The following is a 23,716-nucleotide window of genomic DNA, read 5'->3' as shown; positions in this document are numbered from 1 at the left end:
ATTGCAGTCCAAAATGATTGATTTGAGCTGTACTAAGCTGTGTAATGCCTGGTACACACTATGCAATTTCCCATCAGATAGATGGGTTGATAGATCATTTCCGATCGGATTTCCGATCGTTGATTGATTGAATCTGATTGATTTTCTGATCACTTCTATGCAAATTGATCAGGGAAACGATCGGAAATCACATCGGACGTGTCGGAAATTATCTATTCGACCCATCTATCTGACGAGAAATTGCAGAAGCAGAGTATTTTCGCTATTTTGTTTGCATAGCAATGACTTAATTGCATGACAATCTGTTCACTTGTTCTGCAATCAGCCATGTTGTCGACTTGCTTCAAGAAAGTGTAAATATGCCTATAAATGACATCAAACCAGTATTTTTATGTTTTATATTCATTTCTTACTGTGTTTAATGTTTTTGAGCAAAAAATTAATTTTGCGTTTCATCCCTCCTTAACCATTTCAGGACCACAGGCTTACACCCCCCCTAGTGACCAGGCCATTTTTCACAACACAAGGCTGTGCAGCTTTGTCAGCGTGCTGCACAGCCATAACACTTACCACACAAATTAATCTGGCCTCCTTTTCTTGTCCTTAATAGGACACTCTTTTGGAGGACTCTGATAGCTGCTGTGATCCTTTGTTTTTGTTTTCCCTCCCTCCCTCCTTCCTCCCTCTCCCTCCCCCCTTTGCCGTCCTAAATCGCCATAGGATGACGATCGGCACTCATCTCCGCCTCTCATAGGCATCAGCCTATGAGAGGGCACACATTACGAGCCGCTCTGAGGGACAGTTGAGTGTCTGCCATTGCTGCAGGAGATAGCAACGCTGTACCTAGGTAAACAAAGGAGTTTTTACTCACCTTTTAGCTAAAAACAGGCTGCTAGCCGCAGTGTTCCCTGCTAAACTGCAGCTCCAGGACTTGCCGCCAATTGGCGTTAGGCAGTCCTGGGGCTACCACCTTGCGACCACCAATTGGCGTTAGGCGGTCGTAAGGTAGTTAAAGCACAAGTTAATACATACAGTATTACACAGGCCTGCATAACGTTTTTGTCACCACAGGCACACTTTTAATGAACCTCAAGACAAAAGTTTTTTTTACTTTATATTTTTTCCTTGGATAAGAGAGGAACATCTTTTACTGCTGTCAGTGTTCCTTTCACTAAGTAGGAAATAAGGGAATTCGTTTCAGACATGGCCCATACAGAACAGGAAGAGTTGTGAACTGGCTCCAGCTTCGGAGCTGAAACAGCCGCCACGCCCGGTGAGGTCCACAGAACTGGCTTCATTTACTAAAGGCTAGAGAACACTGAAGTGCAAAGCTGATCTGGCAAATCTGGATCTAAAATTTTCATCAAACCTGCAGAGTATTTCGGCCTTTGCCTGGGTCTAACGGGGCGTACATGTAAAGAGAACACCAGAGATAGCCTCTAGTACAGGCTTTCTCAACCAGGGTTCCCTGGCTGGAACCCCAGGGTTCCTTGAGGACTCTGCAGGGGTTCCTTGGCATTTTACCCCATCGTGAGGGAAGTATAGTAGAGCACATTATAATAGGGGTACTGTAAAAAGAAGCACTAAATTGGGGGGTCAGCAGACAGTCTAATGAGTGGCAGTGTAATAGGAGGTAGTGAAATAAACAGCTACACATACTTTTAAAGACCATGCCTCCTGAAAAATAAATGCAGGGGTTCCTCAAGATCAAAAAATTGTTTGCAGGGGTTCCTTGAGATCCAAAAGTTATTTGCAGGGTTCCTCCGGGGTAAAAAGGTTGAGAAAGGCTGCTCTAGTAGCTAATTCTAAATATCGGTAATCTTAACCAATGTTTTACTATATTCTTACCTACCCTTGCCCTAACACGAACCCTCCCTCTTGATTCCTAATGATTCCCCCTGGTGATGCCTAACCCTATAACTCCCCTGGTGGTGCCCAACCTGTCCCCCCCCCCCCCCACACTGGTGTCTAGCCCTAAAGACCCTGCTGTCTAACTCTATCTGCCAATATTAAGGGCACTGCCATAGAATGCAATGTGAAACACCGTAATTAGCTACAAAATATTTATAGCTTCGGTTTTGTTAGGCGCTAGAGGCGCCCAAATGACTGCTCATAGCTGATAACCGCGGCTTTTCACATAGCCGCTCAGTGAGGACTGCAGGAAGAGTACTGAATTTGAATTTGTGCTTCTACAGTCACAGGAAAAAATAAAAACAAGTCTTGGATAAAGAGGAGAAAGACGAGATTCTAAGTTCTCCCTGTGAGTGCTGCTCATGTCCAGGTTCTTTAACCTTGAATTACGGTAACCTGTTTCCAGACTCCAGGGCTCATCTCCATCCTGCCACCAACTTTTTCCCCAGTTACAGAACCTCATGCCTGGCCACACTCGGGCCCTTGGAGCTTCCTTAAAGTATTAGTGACTGATATCAGACGTGGGAACCAACTCCAAGCTATGGATCCTTGCCTATCCTATCAGAAAGCATGAAAAACACTAACTTTTCCACCAATATCAGCTTGGACTTGATTTCCACTGTAGGTGTAGAGAGGTAGTTGGGTAGCCTAAGCTGATAGCGAGCATCCTCGTCATTGTACGAAGCTCAGGGGAATTACTATGGGACGGGACGCATGGAGCAACTCTGAAATGTTTGTGAAGGTTCCTTTAAAGTGTACCTGAGACACGGTGGCGGAAAACTTCATACACGCCTCTGGATTCCTCCAGCCCCCTTCATCTCTTTGGCTCCCTCGCCATCCTCCTAGGCCACCTCAATTCACAGCTAGGGTCCTCTAAAGGTTTTTCAGTTGACGCACGCGGATTTTGGCTACTGGTTTGCCGCCATTGCGCTCCCATCGACAGGAGCGTTCTGCGCATGCGCAATAGTACTGTGATGGGGGTCGTGTGGCCAAGACGTGCATGAGCCGTTCACCTGACTGGAGAAACTTCGGAGGACCCCAGTGGCGGATCGAAGCAGCCCTTGGAGGACGGTGAGGGAGCCAAAGGTCAGAAGGGGTCTGGAGGATGCCAAAGTATGTATAAATTTATCCACCACTGCCATCTCAGGTTCTCTTTAAATATCATGGGGCATATGTTTATTACAATATTTGCTTATTGCCCCGTTTCATGCCTTTTTATAAAATGTGGTTATTTTTTTTAAATAATCATAAATTATTTAGTTGATGTTTGCTTATTGTAAAGTCTTACCTTTCCCTGATTTACATTCTTAACTTTTATCAGAGATGCAGGCATCTTTACTGCTGGTGATGGGGGAATCATTGTGGAATGTAACCACCCCCTACCTCCCCAGTAGGCTGTGTGACATCATAGCCTAGGTTAAACATCACTGGGAGGATGGGGTTGAGTTACATACCAATGTACAACAACATAGTGATATAAAAAGGTAAAAATGGGTATTCTGAATAATTTATGTTCTACTATATATATATTTTTTAAATTGACGAATGAGGTTGGAAAAGTGGCAAAAAATGAAATGTTGACCAATTCTCAGACCACCACCTGTATCAAACAGGCCTCCTGAAGATTCATTCTAAAAACTGCCTGTGTTGTCCAGAAGTCTCCAAAGAGAATCAGACTTTCACATTGTAAAGGATGGCTGATATGTGAGGAGTGCAGTCCTAGTGGCTGACCATTAAAGAAGAACTCCTTAAATAAAAATATTCCCCATGCTATAGCCAAATTCTCTCGATGATAATCCACGGCAAAAGATTGCTAAACGAAAATTCCCATTCTGATCCTGTCATGGCTTTGAGTTGTAGTACGAGTTGGAATGACCACATTTTTTTTTTTAAAACTTGTTCCACCTCCGCAAATAATCTCAACCATAATTGTTTTCCTTCAGCCAGATCACTTCCATTGTATTCTCTCTGGAGCTTTCTAACCAACATTGCAGCAGACCTGACAAATTCCAGAGGCGCTAGTCAGAGAGTTGATTAGACAGGCATCATCCAAGCATCTTGGACCTTCCATTGATAACTTTTGAAGGACAAAATAATTTTTAAACATCACAAATATTATTTATATTCAGTTCCCAATTCAATGCACCTTTGTGGACTTCTCCTCTAAGGCACTTGTAGGGATGAGGCTCATTTTTGTTTTGTTGTTGCCAACCGTTCTACGAACACCTCCACTCTCAATACAGAAGGTCTTAACAGTTAACAAAACTGGCAGCACTGAAGACATCAATGCTGTTGGAAGGAAGGAAGAATTCAAGTCATTGTGGTTGGCGGTGTGTTCTCTGCCGTTCCACCTTTTTCCATATTCTGGAACAGAAGGAGGCACGCTTGTGATTGTCAAGCACTATCAAGTAAGTGTAGGCCGCTACTATAGTGGTCACCTATTGAGGAATATGGTCAGCAAAAAGAGATATGGACGTCCTGGGTAATTAGCCATTCCCTAACCAAAATGGCTTCCTATCCATTTGCTGAATGCTAGTGTTTTGTCTATATTGCTAGAAAAAAAGGGTTTTGTGGAGAGAACCACTAAACAGCGACCATACTGTCCGAGTCTGTATTAGGTAGGTCAAGCTGTGGTTCTTTCACCGGCCTATGGGCCTAGCAGGTGTCACCACAGGATATGACCTATTTTGCGTCCCTGGTGGAAATTGCCGTGCATCTAGTAAGTCTTTATACTGCAGCTCAGGAGTGACCATCCGAACACAGCGGGATCGAATATTTGGTTGGAGATCTTTCCTTACAGCCCAACCAAGGATCTTTGCTTGTCCGAACTGGAAGGGCTTAATAGCTTCCTCTTTAATGTCCTCAGCCCCGACTGGCTCCGTACCCTCAAGGCAGAGTTCAGCCAGCTGCTGTCTTCTTTCTCGCAACTGCCTGACCTCATTGTCCATCCTTTCTCTCCCAAAACCTTCCACCTTCTCCCAGAAGGTACGATTGAAATATGAATAGAGGTACCAATCAAGGGCATTCCATGCCCGAAGTCTTTCCACCTCCTCCTTTTCCAGTTGCCTAGAAGACCCACGGATGTTGAGTTTAAAGGTGACCACATCATCAAGCTCCCAGCACAACTCCTCTTTCAACAGAATCATGGATTCATCGAAATGCTCCACAAGAAGAACCAAATTGAATGTACTCTCCACAGCCCGCATGCCCGCTTTTGCCAGAACCTCTGTAAATGGAGCATTGGGGTTGAAGCCCAAGTCAAACCACAGGAGGTTGCGGGCATAATGGTTGGATCGTTCTCCCTCTCGATAGTAATAGGACGGATGGGCAATAAAGGCTTTGAAACTAGGCGCCTTCTTGAAAGCGGAGGACACCGAGCGGTAGTAGGAGAAAGAGGACTCGGCCATCGTAGCTGGATCCCGGAGGATGGTGAAGTAGAAGGAGTCTTCTGGCATCACCTTTCGCACCTACGACATAAAGAGACGTGATGTTACAATGACTGTGTTTTAAAATGGACCTTCCAGCCTTCGTCTACATACAACAGAAATTGGATAATTCAGTTAAAATGCAATATATAGTGTTGAGAATTTCACAGATTGTAGCCACCTCTACAACTAATCTGACTGAAATAAATACGGTAGATCTAATTTATATACTTAAAATAAAAGTCGGCCCCTACTATAAGTCTTCCCCTAACTTTGGATCCTTGCATTTGGAACGTGTACACACACATTATATTTGACCCAGAAAACAGGCATAGTCATGTCCTCATCCGCATCACTTTTGTCATATCCTCCAAAAAGTACAGCCATACTCCTCACAAAACTCAGTACATCTCAGCTAATGTGATAATCTCTCTCTTCTTGAATGTTTTCAAACCCTCTTAAAATGGGCTGTAACACCCAAAAGTAAAAAAATGACAAAAAAGAATTAGTGCCCGTAAAATATATGTAACCACCCTTTTTTTCTAAAATATGTCTTTATATGTCCCCATTTTTATTCTTTTGATCTGGTCTAGGTGCCTTCGCCTTCCTACAGGAACTGTGCAGTGCCAGTGGGATTGTGGAAAGCGTTTTTTTTTATTTAACTATAGTAACCAGCTTATCTCAGCATGCAAATAACAAAAAACTTCCTATTTCGGATAAGACAAGGACACTGTGACAAGAAGGAATTTGGATCCCCCTTTTGAAGAGTTTACACAGTGATGTAAACCTGCTGTCTAGGTGATGTTTGCTGTGGGAGGAGCAATAAGCTCTGGCAGTAGGGAGAAAAATGTAAAGCCCAATCTACACAATACGATTCATTGTGCGATTTGATTACGATTCTATTTACGATCCGATTAAATCTGACATGTCCGATCGGGATTTGATTCGATTCAATTCGATTTGCCATTGCAAAACATGGTCAAATCGAATTGAAACGAATCGAATCCCGATCGGACATGTCGGATTTAATCGGAACGTAAATAGAATCGTAATTGAATCACACAAAGAATCGTAATGTGTAAATGGGGCTTAACACTGAGCTAGGTTGAAAAGGGGGGGGGGGGGGCAGAAGTGATGTTGCTGTTGGCATCACAGAGAAACAGGAAAGATGGAAACCAGCAGAAATATTATTTTCTTTTTTTTTTCTTTCAGATTGAATTTCTCCTCAATCTGACAGTAACTACTAAAAACAACATGATAGGTAATTTCTTACTGAATTATTATTTTTTTCAGCTAATAGGGAGTTTCATGGCACTTAAAAGAAAAGAAAGCTTCACCATTGGCTTGATCAAATGGAGGGCTCGGGAGACCCAGTCACAGTCTCTTTGCTTTGCACCTGGCTGTCTGTAGCTATGGCGCTACCTGTCGTCTCGATCAGCAGTTTTCCTGCTTAACAGACTGCAGGAGTACTGTGGCATCAGTGGATCAGTCCTCCAGTGGTTCAGATCATTCCTGACTGACAGAACACAGAGAGTATCCCTAGGACCTATAATGTCCAAACCTGCACCTCTACAATTCGGAGTGCCACAAGGATCAATCCTATCCCCTCTGCTGTTTGCAATCTACATGTTGCCACTCGGCACACTTATCCAACGACATGGCCTGACGTACCACTGCTACGCCGATGACACACAGCTATACCTGTCCTTCAAACCTGGTGGAACAGACCCTACCCCAAAAATAAACTCTTGCTTAGCTGAGCTACAGGCATGGATGAATGATAACTGGTTGAAACTGAATGCTGACAAAACTGAGGTCCTGTTTGTCCAAGGCCAGTGCCCGCCATCAAAACAGCTCTATCCTAAAGCAACACCTATCAGGATTGGGAATTCAGACATAAACAGCTCCAACCTTGTGCGCAGCCTTGGCGTACTTATCGATGGGGAATTGAGTTTCAGAAACCAAATTTCATCTGTAGTTAAATCCTCCTTCTTTCATCTGAAGAACATTGCAAAGATTAAACATCTGATTCCCCCAGAGGATCTTCCAACCCTAGTCCACGCCTTCATCACATCACGACTGGACTACTGCAATGCCCTTTATGTTGGCCTCCCCAAAAAGGACCTGCGTCGCCTGCAATTAGTGCAGAATTCTGCTGCCAGATTGCTAACAAACCAGCCTCGCCACTGTCACATTACACCGATCCTTCGCTCACTGCACTGGCTACCAGTAGAATGAAGAATACTCTTCAAGATTGGACTGCTGACATTCAAATCCCTGCACAGTCTGGGCCCTGGATACATGAAGGACTTGCTAAAGCTGCACCACACCTCTCACAACCTCAGATCAGCAAGTTCTGTAAACTTGGTCACTCCCAGAGTGCACCTCAAAAAATCTGGAGATAGAGCCTTCTGCCATGCTGCCCCTACTCTCTGGAACTCCCTACCACACCCAGTAAAGACAGCACCATCCCTGGAGCTATTCAAATCCAGACTGAAAAGCTACCTGTTTAGCCTGGCATTTCCAGACTTATAAAATTTCTTCCTCTGTACCACGATGGTCTGAGCCATGCTTATGCGCTTTGAGTCCCACGGGAGAAAAGCGCTTTACAAATGTTATTTGTTTTTGTTGTTGTTGTTGTAAGAAAAGACCTGATTCTATAATCTTACATCATTTACTCTGTATGTTCTTTAAAGTTTTCTTCTTAAAGTTCAACTCTGAGGTCAGATCTAAATATGCTCTGATAGGTTAGTAAACAAAGCGTTCAAACCTTGCCAAATAATATTATCAAGTGAGGCTTCAGCAGCTAAAAATGCTGTTTCAAAAAATATGTTCACAACAAATTTAAAGCGGTCCCGATGAAGGAGTCAAAAGCAGGTTGTCAAAGCTAAGGATGATCGGCATTGCCCATTTCCAATTCTGCGGAAATTCAGATTTTCTTTTTTTTTTATTTCCGGTTTTCCAATTTCCGTGGAGTATTTTATTTGTCATTGTTTGCATTAGAGAGCAAAAAATGACAAAAAAAATCATGACTCGGAAAAATGGGAACTTGTGATTGGTTTAAAATTACCACGGGAATCAGATTTTTGTGGGAAATGTTGCATTCTCTGATTGGTCCAATGCTTCTGAGTTCTGTGATTGGGCTGAACGTACAGACTTGCGGTAAATCTCTTTTTCCAATTGTAAATTTGTAATCGCAAATGCATAAGTTTCAATTCGTATGAGCATCCCTAGTCAGAGCTATGCACTACTGGACTTCGCCTCATCATGGGGCATGGAATAGAGGAACAGACATAGTTCTCTGAGAAGGTCTGCAGAGCTGCAGCAAATGCCCGGTGCAGGGACAATTTCAACCAATTTCGGGTCCTAATTGGTCACATGTATCAAACGGACATGCTGGAAAATCCTGGCCCGACACGCTTAACCTTCCTGGCGGTAACCAGGAGGTTATCTCAGGCCCTGCTGGGCCGATTTGCATAATTTTTTTTTGCAACACGCAGTTAGCAGTTTGCTAGCTGCGTGTGCACTCCGGTTAGCCGCCGCCCCCCCAGACCCCGTGCGCTGCCTGGCCAATCAGTGCCAGGCAGCACTGAGGGGTGGATCGGGACTCCCAATGACGTCACGACGTCGATGACATGGCGACGGGGGAAGCCTTCCAGGAAATCCCGTTCTTTGAACGGGATTTCCTGATTGCAGATCGCTAGAGGCGATCAAAGCGGGTGGGGGGATGCCGCTGCACAGCGGCTATCATGTAGCGAGCCCTGGGCTCACTACATGATTAAAAAAAAAATTAAAAAACTGCTGCGCTGCCCCCTGACGGTTTTTAATAGACCGCCAGGTGAAGTTATACTTTACCTGTCCGCATTCCGTGTTGAGTGTCCTTGCCCTGTTTCCGCATTGGGGCCCACGTGGGGGCGTAATGCAGAAGTATAATGTGGACACTCAGCGCGGACGGCGGACAGGTAAAGTACAACTGCACGGGCACTGGGCAGGGCATAAAACATTAGGGGGAGAGCGGCCGCGGGTGGCGTGGCGGTGTCACAAGGCCAATTCCCATCCTGAAATATTTCATGTTGAAATCAATCGGGAATCGGCGGAATTATGGCGGCCAACAGATCCCTCCCCCATCAAATTGGATCAGAGAGAGATCTGTCTCTTGATCAATCGGCCGCCAAAATCGCTATATGTATGGAGTTGTCCAATAAGATGCTAATAATTCTGTCTTGCAAGCACTTTTCAAGCACATCATGTGCTGCTTGGAATTGGGACAATCAAAATGAGCAGAAGTGTGTTTGATTGGTCCAGTCTGAAGCTGCCCACAACTTGCAAGAGGACTGGAATTAATTGTTGGTGGTAGCAGCATTATTTGTTAAACTGCAGTATCTTAAACCAACCACAAGATGTCACTGTCTGTAAAATGTGGTGATGATCTCTATGGTATTGTGATTTCCTATATTCCCTCTGTGTTAGGGCTCAGACACACTATAAGCGCTTTTCTGAGCGCATTTTGGCCTCCGGAGCTTTCTGAGAGCTTTTTAAGAAACGATCCCATTGACTTACATTAAAACGCTGTAAAATTGTGATCTTGGTAACATTTTACCGTAATTTTAATGTAAGTCAATGGGAGCGTTTTTTTAAAAAGCTCTCAGAAAGCTCTGAGGGCCCCAAATACGCTCTGAAAAGCACTTATAGTGTGTCTGAGCCCTTCTTCTCTGTTTTGAATAAGCCGCATTACCGGATGGTGGTGTATGACTTATCTCTGCATGCTTTTCTTCAGTAAAAAGTTCTAACTGTTTAAACTGGGTGCCTCTCTGCGTATACACAACACTCTGCTCCATCATTAATAGCATTTGGTTACCCATCTCTACTTGTTGTCTGCAGACTAATTGCCTGCACAGGGTGGGGGAGATACTCCTGGCTGCAGTTGGGCATTGAGTTCAGTTAGCACTGGCTGAATTCTGATTGGCTGCTGAGGGCCGTCACACCTAGTGATGCACATCCTAGAATACAGCAGGTGGCGCTCGGTTACCTCTGGGCGGTTGAAGCGCATGTGGTGGCACAGAATATCATAGGGCGGCCTGTCTGGCGAGTTGAAGCCTTTCACTCGGCGAGAGTGGAAGAGGTTGGGGTAGTTGAACTGATACTTGAAAGGCAAGGCGAAGATCAGGGCGTGCGTGTCCCCGTACCGATGCAGGAGGTTCAGGATGGTGCTCCCCGCCGTCTTGTGAGTCTTCAGGAACACAATGTGCCTCTTGGGCTGGCAGGTCCGATGGAAAGATGGCGGCTCAGGAGATAACAGCCGCAGGGCGGAGCTCTGAGGGGACCTGAAGAGAAGCAGAAGAACGATTACAGCAGACCATTATACCTGATCTTCAACAGTAGACCATTATATCTGATCTTCAACAGTAGACCATTATACCTGATCTTCAACAGTAGACCATTATACCTGATCTTCAACAGTAGACCATTATACCTGATCTTCAACAGTAGACCATTATACCTGATCTTCAACAGTAGACCATTATACCTGATCTTCAACAGTAGACCATTATACCTGATCTTCAACAGTAGACCATTATACCTGATCTTCAACAGTAGACCATTATACCTGATCTTCGACAGTAGACCATTATACCTGATCTTCGACAGTAGACCATTATACCTGATCTTCGACAGTAGACCATTATACCTGATCTTCGACAGTAGACCATTATACCTGATCTTCGACAGTAGACCATTATACCTGATCTTCGACAGTAGACCATTATACCTGATCTTCGACAGTAGACCATTATACCTGATCTTCGACAGTAGACCATTATACCTGATCTTCGACAGTAGACCATTATACCTGATCTTCAACAGTAGACCATTATACCTGATCTTCAACAGTAGACCATTATACCTGATCTTCGACAGTAGACCATTATACTTGATCTTCAACAGTAGACCATTATACCTGATCTTCAACAGATCTGACCAGGGCTGGATTTCTGGAGAGGCCTTCAAGGCCCGGGGTTTGGGCAGCCTACAGAGGGTGGGGACCAGAACATGAACATGAAAAAATGGGGAGCAATACATGAAAAAGGGAAACTGATGCCCAAGAGAGGTGATCATGAAAGAAAGGGGTTACACTAAATGCATGATACACATGGGGCTGCACATGGAATGGGAGGGGCCCTGTGACACAAGAAAGGGGAGGCACAACATATCCGGCCTTGGATCTGACCAACATACAAAGGGAACTGTAGTGAATATAACATAAAGAATAAAATAACTTTTTTTTTTTTTTACAATGTTACGCAAAATGAAAAACCGATTTAAACTGTACAGGAAAATGGGAAAATTACGTACTGTATTTCCCTAATTTCACGTGATGTATAACACAAATCCACAATATTACTGTGACATAATTAAAAATGGTTGTCCAGGCTACTGTAGCCTCATGCCGCAGTGGTGTTTGCAGTGATAATAGTTCAGTTTACCTCAGCTGCCCTTTGCCGAGAGTCGTCTGACATGAGCTTCTCCCCGGGGTGGCTAATAGCGGGCGGGGCAGCAAATTAGTCTTGTTCAATAACATTAATTACAACCTGTTTAGAATATCAGCGTCTACCATCTTCACGTCTATGTTTAGGGATGACTTGGTGACTCAATCAACTCATTTCCAGGATCAGTATAAATATGTGCAGCCGGCTACAGACACCTGCGGGGGGTAAGGTGAGGTGTGAGCTTTCCTCATGTAACACAGGAAGTATGGACCCTCCATAACTAATGCTTCAGTTATGTTCCCTTCCTCCTCCAGAGCCAATGTTGTAGCATGTGGCATAGTGACTAGAGGTGCGTACACACATGCGACTATAGTCGTTTGTAACGATCGTTCCCCGATCTTTACCAACGACGATCGTTACAAAAAACGAACCACCGACTAGTTACCTGATGTAACGTTTGTTCTAACGTTCAGATCGTTACACACATTTAAAAACTAACTTTACTCAGGTCGTTCTTTCATCAATTAAAAGCTCGTTCGTCGTTCTCAACGAACGATCGTTGTCGCATGTGTGTACGTAGCATAGCACTCTCGCCTTCACCTTGCAGCGCTGGCTCCCCGGCGGTCTGAATCCCAGCCAGGGCACCATCTGTATGGAGTTTGTATGTTCTCCCTGTGTCTGTGTGGGTTTCCGCTCACATCCCCAAAAAACATACAGATAAGTTAATTGGCTTCCCCTAAATTGGCCCTAGACTATGATACATATAATACCTGATACATAGCAAACTGGATTTAAGCCCCTGACGAAGGCTTGCGTCAGTTGGCTCTTCTGCACATGCGCTGAGGGGCCGCACATGCGCAGAAAAGCCAACTGGTGAGACTGAGCAGAAGTACCGGGACCGATACTATGCGAACTGAGGCACTCCGGAGGACGGCGAGGGGCGCATCGGTGCTCATGGGCCAGGAGGGAGCTTGAGGTGAGTATAAAATCTTTAGATTGGGACATCTCAGGTACACTTTAATGGAAGGATGTCTTTTTTTAACCAAACTAACCATGTAACTATGGAAACAACTTGAAATTTAGACTGGAAACAGCTGGGGTTATTAGCCTTTAACCTCCCTGGCGGTCTTTTAAAACCGCCAGGATGGCGGCGCAGCAGTTTTTTTTAAATTTTATTTTTTTTAAATCATGTAGCTAGCCTAGCGCTATCTACATGATAGCCGCTGTGCAGCGGCATCCCCCCACCCCTTCCGATCGCCTCCGGCAATCAGCGCTGACAGGAAATCCCGTTCAGAAACAGATTTTCTGTTTGGCTGATCGGGATGACGTCACCCACGTCATGGCGTCTGGGGGAGTCCCGATCCACCCCTTAGCGCAGCCTGGCGGTGATTGGCCAGGCTGCACAAGGGTTCTCGGGGGGGGCCTCTAACACGGCGGTTTGCGGCAAATCGGTTCGGAGTGGCAGCAATCGGCTTGTACACGCAGCTAGCAAAGTGCTAGCTGCATGTAACAAAGCAAAAAGCGTGCAAATCGGCCCACCAGGGGCTGAGAAATCCTCAGCGGTGGCTTAGCCCGATCTCAGCTCGGGCTTACCGCTGAGGAGGTTAACCAATTAACCTTCCTGGATGTAAAACTTACGTCCAGCAGGCCATGTGCGCTCCCGCGGCCAATCGCGCGCGTGCATGCGCGCTCGCGACCCGCGGTTCGTTAGCCAGGCAATCAGTGAATCGGGCTATGGTACCCGATCACTGATTCCTCTCCCCCGCAGAAAAAGCGACAGCTTCTCTCGAAAGCTTCGCTTTTTCTGGCTCTAGCTTCCCCATGCGTCTCTCTCTAAGCGTATATGTTACGCTTAGAGTGACGTCACGTAAACAAACTCATCTTGTGGACAAACACACTGCCATCTTGTGGACAAAAAGTAAAACTACTCCTAAATGTAAAAAAATAATAAAATACACATATATTTACATTTAAAAATTACAATTTACATCCCACCCTCCCAAAAATACCCACATAAAATGTTTAATAAAAAAAACAAAAAAAACATTACAATAAAAAAAACAAAAAAATGTAAATATTTACCTAAGGGTCTAAACTTTTTAAATATCAATGTAAATATGAAATATTTATATTTTTTTAAAATTATAAGCTTGTAAATAGTGATGGATGCAAAACGGAAAAAATGCACTTTTATTTCCAAATAAAATATTGTCGCCATACATTGTGATAGGGACATAATTTAAACAGTGTAATAACCGTGACAAATGGGTAAATACAATATATCAGTTTTAATTATGGAGGCATGTATTATTTTAAAACTATAATGGGCAAAAACTGAGAAATAATGAATTTTTTCAGTTTTTTTTCTTATTCTTCCTGTTAAAATGCATTTACAGTAAAGTAGCTCTTATCAAAATGTACCCCCCAAAGAAAGCCTAATTGGTGGCGGAAAAAACAAGATTTAGATCAGTTCATTGTGATAAGTAGTGATAAAGTTATAGGCTAATCAATGGGAGGTGAACATTGCTCGGATGCATAAAGTGAAAACGACTGAAGGCTGAAGTGGTTAAAGAGGAACTGTAGCAACATACTGCATAGCATAATGCAGTGAACTATTCAGGATACCCACTTTTACAGGCCTGCCCTGCTCCACCAAAATCCCAGCGGCCGGGTGCACACATAGCAGAAGCCCTAGCATAGCGTAAGACGCTGCATTATTTTCTGCAATGTTAGTCTATGGGACGCAGAAGAAGCTGCGTTCCACAAACATTGGTAGTGTTGCATATTATGCAGGCTGGCTGCCAAAATGCACATAATGAACGTCTGTGGTAACGCAAATGCACTACGTTTTGCTTGTGTTTTTTTAATGCATTTTTCATTAAAAAATAAAGATTTCTGACATGTTACCGCTTCCTGTTGTCTTCCTAGTGATTTGCATATATTTAAATTTAAAAACGCATCCAAATCGCATAAGCGCTTTGTATTAGCAAACTGCAAACACAACTAAACGCATGAAAAACGCATCTGCATGAAAAAAAAAAACACAAACGCAAAACACACAGTAAAAAACACATTAGAAAAACGCAAACGCACTTTCCTAAAATGCTACTTTTTGACGCTATGTCATATGTCAACCCAGCCTCAAGCAGTGCCAAGCTTGCAGTGCGAGCCGGCTTCATTGAGAACAATGCAATTTACATTTCTCTAGTATTTGGCTAGAGCTGTAAGAAATCAGCGAGAAGAAGCCCTGAGAGGAAGGGAGTGCTGTGAGGAGAGCAGCTGCTAGCAGCAGTATTACACCCCCAGCCTGGAGCCAAATCATCCAGCCCTGAGTTCTCACACCCTCATTTACATTACCTCAGATTAGCCTGCTGGGAAGCATTTAATTAAAGGGGAACTGAAGTAAGAGGTATACGGAGGTTTCCATATTTATTTCCCTTTAATCAATACCAGTTGCCTGGCAGTCCTGCTGGTCTATTTCTCTGCAGTAGTATCTGAATAACACCAGAAACAAGCATGCAGCTAGTCTTGTCAGATCTGACTTTAGGCTTCTTGCACACAGGGACGTTACAGGCGCACGTTAGTGCAGCCTGTAACGCTCCCCCAACGCACAGCAATGTAACACAAGTGGGCTGTTCACACTGCCCACGTTGCGTTACATTGTAACGCAGCAAAGTGCTGCATGCTGTGCGTTCTATGCGGCTAAGCCGCGTTAGACTGTTTGCACAGGCTCAGTCATGTTGGGGAGGAGGGGAGAGCGGCCGGGCACATGGCTAATTAATATTCACTGCACTCAGTGACGTGCAGTGTTTACTTCCTGGTGCGGCCGCTGTGTGCAGCGATTGGCCGGGCGGGACCGCTTGATGCCGCATGCGTCCAAGAGTGCGCATCACGGCATCACGGACGCCAGAGTGAGCTGCACAATGCGGCTCACTCCGACGTCCACACCAGAGAGCACCAGGCGTTGGGTTAGGGGCACGTTATGTGCCCTATAACATCCCCTAAATGCAACGTCCTGGTGTGTAACTAGCCTAAAAGTCTGAAACACCTGATCTGCTGCATGCTTGTTCGGGGTCTATGGCTAATAGTATTAGAGGCAGAGGATCAGCAGGGCTGCCAGGCATCTGGTATTGCTTAAAAGGAAATAAACATGGCAGCCTCCATATACCTCTCTTCAGTTGTCCTTTAAAGCAAAACCTGAAGTGTAAAAAACCTTATGATATAATGAATGTATGTGTAGTACGGATAATGAATAGAACATTAGCAGCAAAGAAAACAGTCTCATATTTTTATTTTCAGTTCTATAGCTTTTTTTTTTTATATAACATTGCATCATACTGTCATATTTGCAGTTTACAAACCACACTCTGTATTTTTAACTATAAAACAAAGCAGAAGAAATGACCCTTTGAATTTACCCACAGTAAAACCTTATCTCAAGCTGTCTCTCACTGTTTCTTGGCTGTTTGAGTGCTTCGGCCTCTTTCACATTAGACAACGCGTGCCGGAGCCGTTTCCTGCACGCATTTAATAGCTGCGGCGTATCATCTGGAATCTGCGGTGCGTAGCAATCAGCGGCGGTAGCTATTCATTGAACCTGATGGGAAAATGCCGGCTCCTGGCGGTTCAACGCTCCCGGGTGCGTCGAACCGCAACGTACCGAATTGCAGCGTTGGGTGTGAAAGGTGAAATGAAAGTCTATGGACTTGGTTAACTTTGCGTTAAAACGCAGGAAAAGGGCTCTAGTGTGAAAGAGCTCTTCAGAACACAGGATTGTATCCCACCAATTGGGTCGAATACCTCAGAGAAGCTCTTTTGCATAGATAACAACTCAAGTTTTTAACTCTTCCTCTGCTGGGAAACAATATTAGACTCTTATTTGCTGCTAATGTTCTTTGTCTTAGGCCACATACAGACATCAGACCATAGTCTTTGGAAAATGAAAGATCACAGACCAATCTTACCACCCTTCATGTAGTATGAGAGCCATACTCTACACAGTCTTTTCTATGGAGCTGAACTCCCCATCAGAAAAAAATCATTGCAAGATGCTGCACACACAGATGCTGTACAGACACAAAAGATCAGTATCTGCAAAAGATCTGTTCCTGCCAAAAATCCATTCCTGCAAATTGCAATGATAGTCTATGAGATCTGCAGATCATCATACACACATGATTTAACTGACATTCATCTGCAGATCTGCAGATCTGAAAATCCATCCTGGTGGATCTGATCTGCAGATGAATGTCAGTTAATTCATGTGTGTATGATGATCTGCAGATCTTATAGACTATCATTGCAATTTGCAGGAATGGATTTTTGGCAGGAACAGATCTTTTGCAGATACTGATCTTTTGTGTCTGTACAGCATCTGTGTGTGCAGCATCTTGCAAAGATTTTTTTCTGATGTGGAGTTCAGCTCCATAGAAAAGACTGTGTAGTATGGCTCTCATACTACAGGAAGGGTGGTAAGATTGGTCTGTGATCTTTCATTTTCAAAAGACTATGGTCTGATGTGTGTATGTGGCCTTAGCTGTACTACACATACAATTCATTATCTCATCAGTTTATTGTCGCTTCATAGTTATTTGGGTTGAAAAAAGACATATGTCCATCGAGTTCAACCAGACAGGTTTGCTTTGACATGACATGTGACATGATGAGATAGACATGTGTATGTACAGTGCCAAGCACACTAATAACTAGGCTGTGTTTCTTTTTTTCTTTCTCTGCCTGAAAGAGTTAAATATCAGTCCTGACTCAGACAGGAAGTGACAACAGTGTGACCCTCACTGATAAGAAATCCCCCTTTTATCTCTTGCTCTCAGAAGCCATTTTCTGCTATGAAAGTGTTTTATAGTTGGAATTGGGTGGTGTCATACCACATGGAGGAGGTAAAATTGATCAGTGATTGGCCAATCATAATTAAAAAATGTGTACCAGGCTTCAGGTAGGGAGCACATTTGAGCTGCCAGAATGAATTTTCTCACTGCGTTTGCGTGGCAGTGTTTGGCTGGGTGCACAGATGGCTGTGCATGAAAAATTGAGTTTTAGGTCGTGTTCGGGTTTTTTTTGTGTGCGTTAGAGTTTTTTCCTGCGTACGCTTTTTTCAAGTGTTTTGCGTGCGTTTTTCTGCGTTTGCATATACAAAACGTATAGGCGTTTTGTATGCGTTTTCAGTGCGTTTTATGGAAATCACTAGGAAGACAACAGGAAGCGGAAATACATCAGAAAACAATTTTTTATTTAAAAACCGCATATAAAAACACATGAAAAACACATACCAAACGTAATACATTGCGTTCACATTGACTTTCATTATGGGTGTTTTTGATGTGTTTTTGATGTGTTTTTGAAAATAATGCAACAAAAAAAAACAGCGTTTTTAAAAACACATGTTTGAAAACACATACAAAACAAATATGCGGTTTTTATATGCGTTTTTTCATGTGGCCCATAGACTTCCATTAGCGGCAAAATCGCTGCATTTTCCGCAATGCTAGCGTTTCTGCTAGGTGTGTTCCTAGCCTGTAGCTTGGAAAAAGGTCTGTGGCCTAGTGCACACCAGAGCGGTTTGCGATCTGCTTGCGGCTGCGGATCCGCTTGGGTAATGTATTTCAATGGGGTGGTGCACACCAGAGCGGGAGGCGTTTTGCAGAAACGCATACTCCCGGGCTGCTGCAGATTTTGGATCTGCCTCAATGTTAAGTATAGGAAAAACGCAAACCGCTCTGAAAAACGGCACTTCAGAGCGGTTTGCCAGGCGGTTTTTGTTACAGAAGCTGGTCAGTAACAGCTTTACTGTAACAATATATGAAATCTACTACACCAAAAACGCTTTACAAAACCGCAAAATGCTAGCTGAAACGCTACAGAAAAAGAAGAAAAAGCGTTTCAAAATCTGCTAGCATTTTGCGGATCTGCTAGCGGTTTTTGGTGTGCACCAGGCCTCAAATACATTGAATTCGAAGCACGTGGAAAACAGCTGAACCCAGACAGTTTTCTCATTGCACTGCAAATACGGAAACAAACCAATGCAAAACATATTCTGGAATGGTGGGCAGGCCATAGCAATACATTGCATGTGTGATATTTGCATTCGTTGCAAAGCAGCTGAGATTGTGCCCAGCATGTGCCCAGCCATATGGGGACCAGCGGAAGTCTCTACTCTTTATATAGTATTGGGGGGTGGAAGTTATGATGACTAGAGGGGCTCTTTTTTTTTTTTTGTTACAGTTTCTGGTATTTTAATTCAAAGTATTAAGATTGAAAACAGAGCAGACGAGCATCTCAATGATGTTATTTCTGTAGGGAAGTTCTAGTTTTGTTACAAACATTGCCATATATGTACATTAGTGATCCTCGCTCAAGTCCCTTTTTTATTCCATAGAATGCTAAAAATAATCTCTTCATTTCAATTTGAATCCAGTTAAAAATCTCTATAACTGGCAGTAGCCTCAGAGTGCTTTTTTTTTTTTTGTAACTTCGGGAAGATGACTACTGTTTGGAGTACTGTTGCCACGAGACTGCAGAAACCCTCACCTTTCTGCAAGGCTTAAAAGGAAGCTGAGGTGCGAGACCTATGGAAGCTGCCATATTTATTCCCTGTTAAACAATACCAGCTGCCTGGCAACTCTGCTAATCTTTCTGGTCAGTAGGGTCTAAGTCACACCAATGAAAAGCCACACCTTCGGGACACCTTGAAGGCTTCCAAAGCACAGTAGAGGGAATCCTCTGGATAATCCAGAGTCTGCCCCCCCCCCCCCTCGCCTCCACTGATCCAGCTCTGCCTCCCCCCCCACCTCATCTACAAGGGCTCACACCTGCGCGATAGCACGGAAAAAGCCAAGCCCAAGCTGCTCCATGTTACTGCGCAGGCGCAAGGTGTCCCAGTGCGGCCGCGCTCATTCACAGATGGAAGCCACAAACTTTCAGAGTCTGTATGCTTCCCTCTACCGTGGTAAGTATCTGAAAGTCTCTCTTTTGAAAATGACAGGTTTGCTTTGAAAAAGAAGCTGCGATCAACAATGCAATAAAGTGACATTACTGATTTAATCCTCTGTTTTAAAATCTTTAAAAGAGTCATCAGGCTATTTATCCTACCCCCTCGATCTACTTACCTGGGGCTTCCTCCAGCCTTTCTTCGGGGGTCATTTTTTCCATTACCTGATTGGCCAAAAATACTTCTGAGTTATCTCTACATTCTCTGATTGGTCCAATGCTTCCGAGTTCTGTGATTGGGCCAAAATTATCCGCAAAATCCAAATGAGCATCCCTGGTTCACACGGGCTTTAGGCGGCGTCACGTTTAGCTGGCGCTAAATGCTTTTCTGCAACCCAGCAGCAATGCATTTGGCATCAGTCCCTGACAGGGCAGCACGGTGGTGTAGTGGTTAGCGCTCTCGCCTTGCAACGCCGGGTCCCCGGTTTGAATCCCAGCCAGGTTAACATCTGCAAGGAGTTTGTATGCTCTCTTGGTGTCGGTGTGGGTTTCCTCCGAGCACTCCGGTTTCCTCCCACATCCCAAAAACATACAGATAAGTTAATTGGCTTCTCCCAAAATTGTCCCTAGACCATACATGCACTACATGATATAGACATATGACTATGACTATGGTAGAGATTAGATTGTGAGCCCCACTGAGGGACAGTTAGTGACAAGACAATGGCTTCAATTCACTAAGATCATGCTGGAGATAATAAGGCAAGTGAGAGTTATCTTATCTCTTCATTCCTTACGTTACCTCCTCTGTAGTTAAGTTACCTCCTCTGTAGTTATTTTCACATGCAGTTAATGAACAGCCTGTCTTTAACTCTGGAGTTATTTTAAGGATTAAAGAGTTAACTTAAAGACAGAAGAGTTAACTTTAGGTTTGCCTGAGGTAAAATGTTTCCTGAATACTACATGCCTTATAACCATGGTAACAACTCTAGAAGAGTTATTAAAGACAGGAGATAAGCTTAGTGAATTGAGGCCAATGGCCTCAATTCACTAAGATCACGCTGGCGATAATAAGGCAAGAGAAAACTTACCACCAGGCAGTGAGAGAGTTATCTTGGCCTCAATTCACTAAGCTTATCTCCTGTCTTTAATAACGTTTGTAGAGCTGTCACCATGGTGATGAGGCATGTTGTATTCAGGAAACATTTTACCTCAGGCAAACCTAAAGTTAACTCTTCTGTCTTTAAGTTAACTCTTCAATCCTTAAAATAACTCCAGAGTTAAAGACAGGCTGTTTATTAACTGCGTGTGAAAATAAATACAGAGGAGGTAAATTAACTACAGAGGAGGTAAATTAAAGGGGCACTACAGCTAAAAACTGTAAAATTTAAAATATGTGCAAACATATACAAATAAGAAGTACATTTTTTCCAGAGTAAACTAAGCCATAAATTACTTTTCTCCTATGTTGCTGTCACTTACAGTAGGTAATAGAAATCTGACAGAAGTGACAGGTTTTGGACTAGTCCATCTCTTTATAGGGGATTCTCAGGGATATATTTATTTTCAAAAGCACTTAGTGAATGGCAGTTGCTCTGTCCAACTGCCAAAAAACTGTAGTGAGCAGGGAAGCTGGCCAGCATTATTGTTTAAAGAGAAACTCCAACCTAGAATTGAACTTCATCCCAATCAGTAGCTGATACCCCCTCTTACATGAGAAATATAATGATTTTCACAAACAGACCATCAGGGGGCGCTGTATGACTGATTTTGTGCTGAAACCCCTCCCACAAGAAGCTCTGAGTACCGCGGTACTTTTGGCAGTTTGTTACAATGTAACAAGGTTCACAGACAGGAATTAGCTGTTTACAGCTGTCTCTAACAGCCAAAACAGCTAGGAGCAGCTACATAACCTGCCCACAGTAAAAATGTCACCATGTAATAAATGTCAGAATGTAAATCGGGGAGAGGAAAGATTTTACAATGAGCAAACACTGACTAAATTATTTATACATAATTATGATAAAAAATGAAGCACTTTTTTACTACATTATTTTCACTGGAGTTCCTCTTTAAATCCTTTTTCAGGAATATCTTTATAAAGAATAAAAGCCTTGCTGAGAAGCCCCTATGAAGAGGTTTCCTGAATACTACATGCCTTATCACCATGGTGATCACTCTAGAAACTTTATTAAAGGGGCACTACAGCGAAAAACTGTAAAATTTTAATTACACAGCACTGTACAGAGTATATTGGCCTCAATTCACTAAGCTTATCTCCTGTCTTTAAAGGGGCACTACAGCAAAAAACTGTAAAATATGTGCAAACATATACAAATAAGAAGTACATTTTTTTCCAGAGTAAAATGAGCCATAAATTACTTTTCTCCTATGTTGCTGTCACTTACAGTAAGTAGTAGAAATCTGACCGAAGTGACAGGTTTTGGACTAGTCCATCTCTTCATAGGGGATTCCCAGCAAGGCTTTAGTTCTTTATAAAGATATTCCCTAAAAAGGATTTAAACAATAATGCTGGCCAGCTTCCCTGCTTCCTACAAAGTTTTTTGGCAGTTGGACAGAGCAACTGCCATTCACTAAGTGCTTTTGAAAATAAATACATCCCTGAGAATCCCCTACAAAGAGATGGACTAGTCCACAACCTGTCACTTCTGTCAGATTTCTACTACTTACTGTAAGTGACAGCAACATAGGAGAAAAGTAATTTATGGCTCAGTTTACTCTGGAAAAAAATTTACTTCTTATTTGTGTATGTTTGCACATATTTTACAGTTTACAGTTTTTTGCTGTAGTGCCCCTTTAAAGACAGGAGATAAGCTTAGTGAATTGAGACCAATATACTCTGTACAGTGCTGTGTAATATGTCGGTGCTATATAAATGCTAAATAATAATAATCAGCCCCACACATCGCATTGCTTTTTTGAGCCCTCTAGGGGAACACGGAAGCGGCGAACGCAGCCAATCCTGGACACTACATGTAGTATCCAGGATAAGAGGATAAAATCAAGCCTGGCGTTTACGCCATAAGGAAAAGCCTGAACCGTTGGTTAAAAAGCGCCTCCACCCTTTGAATGGACAGTGCTTGAGCGACAAACGCCATGACTGCCGCAAGCACAGCGATTAATGCTTGTGTGCACCAGCCATTATTTACAAGGACACAAATATGGCAGCCTCTGTTTCCCACTCACTACAGAGTTACTTTAAGTAGAAGTACGCAGTCTCTTGAAGGATCTCATCAGCTGCATAAACAGTCACGCACCGCAGGCAATATTAGTTTCAAGACAAATTCCTGCGCCATTCTTGTCCCTCCAATTGGGTGACCCGCCTGCCCCGGATACATTCCTGGAAGTGTTCCTGCATGTTCACATCTGGATGACTGGCCCCGAGCTATGGGAAAAATGCAACGTCTGGCCCATCTTTTGGGAAACACATTACATGAGCCCCCGGGGGAACGGGCCTATGCCATCCTCCTGCCAGAAACTAGCAAGGTACCAAATAACAGCTACATGACCTCCGGCCCACCCACTGCAAATGTCTCAGCTAGGCTTCGGGATTATTTTTACATCATTATTTCTTTTTTTTCATTATTTAGCACCAACATCTTCCCTAGCGCTGTACAATGCACAAAAACATACAATAATGGGGAGCATGGATACATGAAAAGTTCAACAACACACTGTCCAATCAGGACACCCAGAGACACAAGTATAAATACTTATAATTTATGTGTAGTTTGAAAACATCACAAATACTGGAAGTTGGAACATGTTCACTTGATAAAATACACAGTCAGGCCTGGGCCACACTAGGAATTGCTGCAGCGCTGTGTGCAGAGATTCCTAGGCATTTTGCGATTGCTATTGGCTTTGATTGGTGCTTCTGATGGCAATTTGTACCTGTGAATAAAGTTAGTTATACTCACGGGGTCT

At 43.5% G+C, this 23,716-nt stretch overlaps 1 protein-coding gene across 3 annotated transcripts in view; it reads right to left on the bottom strand.

Annotated features, from left to right (window-relative positions):
- GAL3ST4 (galactose-3-O-sulfotransferase 4) overlaps nt 1-23,716 on the bottom strand; it is a 62,626-nt gene that overhangs the window by 2,846 nt on the left and 36,064 nt on the right. For 2 of the 3 annotated variants that reach the window (XM_068274061.1, XM_068274060.1), the window contains exons 3-4: nt 10,366-10,660; nt 1,941-5,378 (exon numbers count right to left, since the gene is read on the bottom strand). In XM_068274061.1, the coding sequence (XP_068130162.1) occupies nt 4,551-5,378; nt 10,366-10,660 (1,123 nt within the window). In that variant the 3' untranslated portion in view covers nt 1,941-4,550. Of the gene's footprint in view, nt 1-1,940; nt 5,379-10,365; nt 10,661-23,716 lie in introns of those variants that run through there. The other variant, XR_011030141.1, reaches the window with a different exon arrangement.

The sequence above is a fragment of the Hyperolius riggenbachi genome, chromosome 3, assembly GCF_040937935.1.
Source record: "Hyperolius riggenbachi isolate aHypRig1 chromosome 3, aHypRig1.pri, whole genome shotgun sequence".
Classification (NCBI taxonomy): domain Eukaryota; kingdom Metazoa; phylum Chordata; class Amphibia; order Anura; family Hyperoliidae; genus Hyperolius; species Hyperolius riggenbachi.
Note: the sequence above shows the minus strand (reverse complement) of the source record. Positions and strands in the feature narration are given on the sequence as shown.